Genomic DNA, 2,564 nt, shown 5'->3' on the forward strand with positions numbered 1-2,564 from the left:
AAAAAAAAAAAAAAAGAAAGAAACTTTATGTATTTATTAACTTTGTGATCTCCCCAGAGCCATCAGAAGGAAGAGGCAATGGTTTTTCACATCTCTGATACCATGGATACTTAACGCTCATGAATTTCATTTGGTTTCCAGAAATATTCTTCTGTTTCCTTTTTAAACAAGAACTTTTTTAGTAGAATAACTATATATGCCATGATATTCTGCCTAGCCATAATGTAACGTACTCTGTTTTAACAGATATCAGGTGGTTTGCTGTGGTAGAGGCGTTTTGTCTTTAAAGGTATCGATTGAAGCTTCAGGGATTTTGTCAACTTTGAGATTTAGAGACACCATTAGAATCACTCCTACCTATGTTGCTGAAGGAAGATAAAGCAAAGTGTCATTGTGTGTGCTCTTCTGTCCTGCTTTTCACACTCCAGTGACTGTAGGACCCAATATGGCCAGGGCCAGTAGGGAGAGGGTTCCCCTATCACTTGACAGATTTAAGTCAACTTGGGAGATGTGAGTTCTTGCTTCTCAGTTAGATAAAGACTCATGGGGACAGGATCATTTTATTTTCTCTTGCTCTGCCTTGCACAGTGCTAGGCCCAGAGGTGCCAGGCTAGATAGCTCCTTGAATGGAGATGTTCAATCTCGTCTGCTTAAAGAGTGTGCTTACTAGGAGCCCTGGGAGGGAGAGCATGGCCTCTGTTTTCTTTGCCTGTGCCTCAGTTTCAAGTATTCTTCCCATATTTATTAATTGCCTCTTGTGTTCCAGGCACATGTGTATATGTTGATGATGCATTGCAACTAAGACTTTGCCTTCTTAATGCTTTCATTCTAATGGAGAAAGATATAGTTTATGTGTCTGGTGGTAAAGAATGTTGTAAAAGAAAATAAAGTAGGGAAAGGGAGTGGGATCTTACTAGATGGAGCATTCAGAGAAGGTCTTTCTGAAGAGTTGCAGTTTGAGCATGGAACTGAATAGATCAGGTGGTTGAGGGAAACTTTTAGGCATAGTGCAAAGGCTTGCTTGACTTACTAGAAGGATCCTAAGGAGGCTGGTGTGCAGCAGGAGCCACATGAGAGGATGAGAGGGAACTAGGAGAGATCACATGAAGACACCAGGTCACAGGAAAACTTAAAGGCCATTGTTAGCAATTTACATTTTTCTTTGATGCAATGGGAATCCATTAGGATGTTATAAAAGAATCACTTCATGACTTCTGTGTGAATAAACTGTAGTAGTATAAATAGAAAATAACATAGTTGGCTGGGCGCCTGTGGCTCAACCGGCTAAGGCGCCAGCCACGTACACCTGAGGTGGCGGGTTCGAATCCCCAGCTCGGACCCGCCAAACAACAATGACGGCTGCAACCAAAAAATAGCCGGGCGTTGTGGCGGGCGCCTGTGGTCCCAGCTACTTGGGAGGCGGAGGCAGGAGACTCGCTTGAGCCCAGGAGTTGGAGGTTGCTGTGAGCATGATGCCATGGCACTCTACCCAGGGGGATAGCTTGAGGCTCCGTCTCAAAAAAAAAAAAAAGAAAGAAAAGAACATAGTTTGAACTAGGGAACTGGTAGGGTGGGAGGAACATGGGACAAAAAAAAGAACTCAGGCAGTGTAGCTCAAGTCTGTAGTTTTATCTGGACTGTAGCATTAATGCAGAGTGTGGCCCTCAGATTAGCACTGTGCTACAGAGAGAGACTAGCAATCAGGAGTAAGCATTTGAAACAGTGCTTTTGGGTATTGAACATGTATGGTAAGGCCCATGTATTGTGAGCTTTCCAAAAGTACTGATTATGATAGAATGCCCCCATTATCTAATGGCCTGGTGTCCTTGTCTCCACAGCCACCAAAACCCTCAACAGAGGTATCTCTGAGTTCATTGTGATGGCTGCAGATGCTGAGCCACTGGAGATCATTCTGCACCTCCCACTGCTGTGTGAAGACAAGAATGTGCCCTACGTGTTTGTGCGCTCCAAGCAGGCCTTAGGGCGGGCCTGTGGGGTCTCCAGGCCTGTCATTGCATGTTCTGTCACTATCAAAGAAGGCTCACAGCTGAAGCAGCAGATCCAGTCCATTCAGCAGTCTATCGAAAGGCTCTTAGTCTAAACCTGTGTGACCTCTGCCACACTTGCCCTGCTGACTCCTCCCCTTGAGCTTGTGTATCATATTGTTTGTGTTAGCATGTAGTATTTTCAGTTACTTTCTGTTGTTATAAAATATTGTACTAAATCTGGTTTTGGGATTTTTGTATTATTTTTCTTCTGTTTTACAGGGTTGTCCGTCCCCCCCCCCCCCCCGAACCCCTTCACCGTCTCTCTGCCTTCCCTTATCCTTTTATCCTCCCTTTTCAAAAATGAACTGATGCTCAGAACAGATGGAAGCAGAGTGGTAGTACCATTCAAAAACATGAAGAGCGGCTTGGCTCCTGTGGCTCAAGTGGCTAAGGTGCCAGCCACATACACCTAAGGTGGTGGGTTGGAATCCAGCCTGGGCCCACCCACCCAAAGCTGCAACCAAAAAATAGCCAGGCATTGTGGTGGGTGCCTGTGGTCCCAGCTACTTGGGAGGC

At 45.1% G+C, this 2,564-nt stretch overlaps 1 protein-coding gene across 1 annotated transcript in view; it reads left to right on the plus strand.

The window, feature by feature from the left end:
* SNU13 (small nuclear ribonucleoprotein 13) overlaps positions 1-2,229 on the plus strand; it is an 8,738-nt gene extending 6,509 nt beyond the window's left edge. The window contains exon 3 of the mRNA XM_003783154.3: positions 1,839-2,229. Coding sequence (XP_003783202.1) covers positions 1,839-2,101 — 263 coding nt within the window. The 3' untranslated portion in view covers positions 2,102-2,229. The remainder of the gene's footprint in view (positions 1-1,838) is intronic.
* Positions 2,230-2,564: the final 335 nt, after the last annotated feature.

Source organism: Otolemur garnettii, unplaced genomic scaffold (genome assembly GCF_000181295.1).
Source record: "Otolemur garnettii isolate 467f Iridium unplaced genomic scaffold, OtoGar3 scaffold00007, whole genome shotgun sequence".
NCBI lineage: Eukaryota > Metazoa > Chordata > Mammalia > Primates > Galagidae > Otolemur > Otolemur garnettii.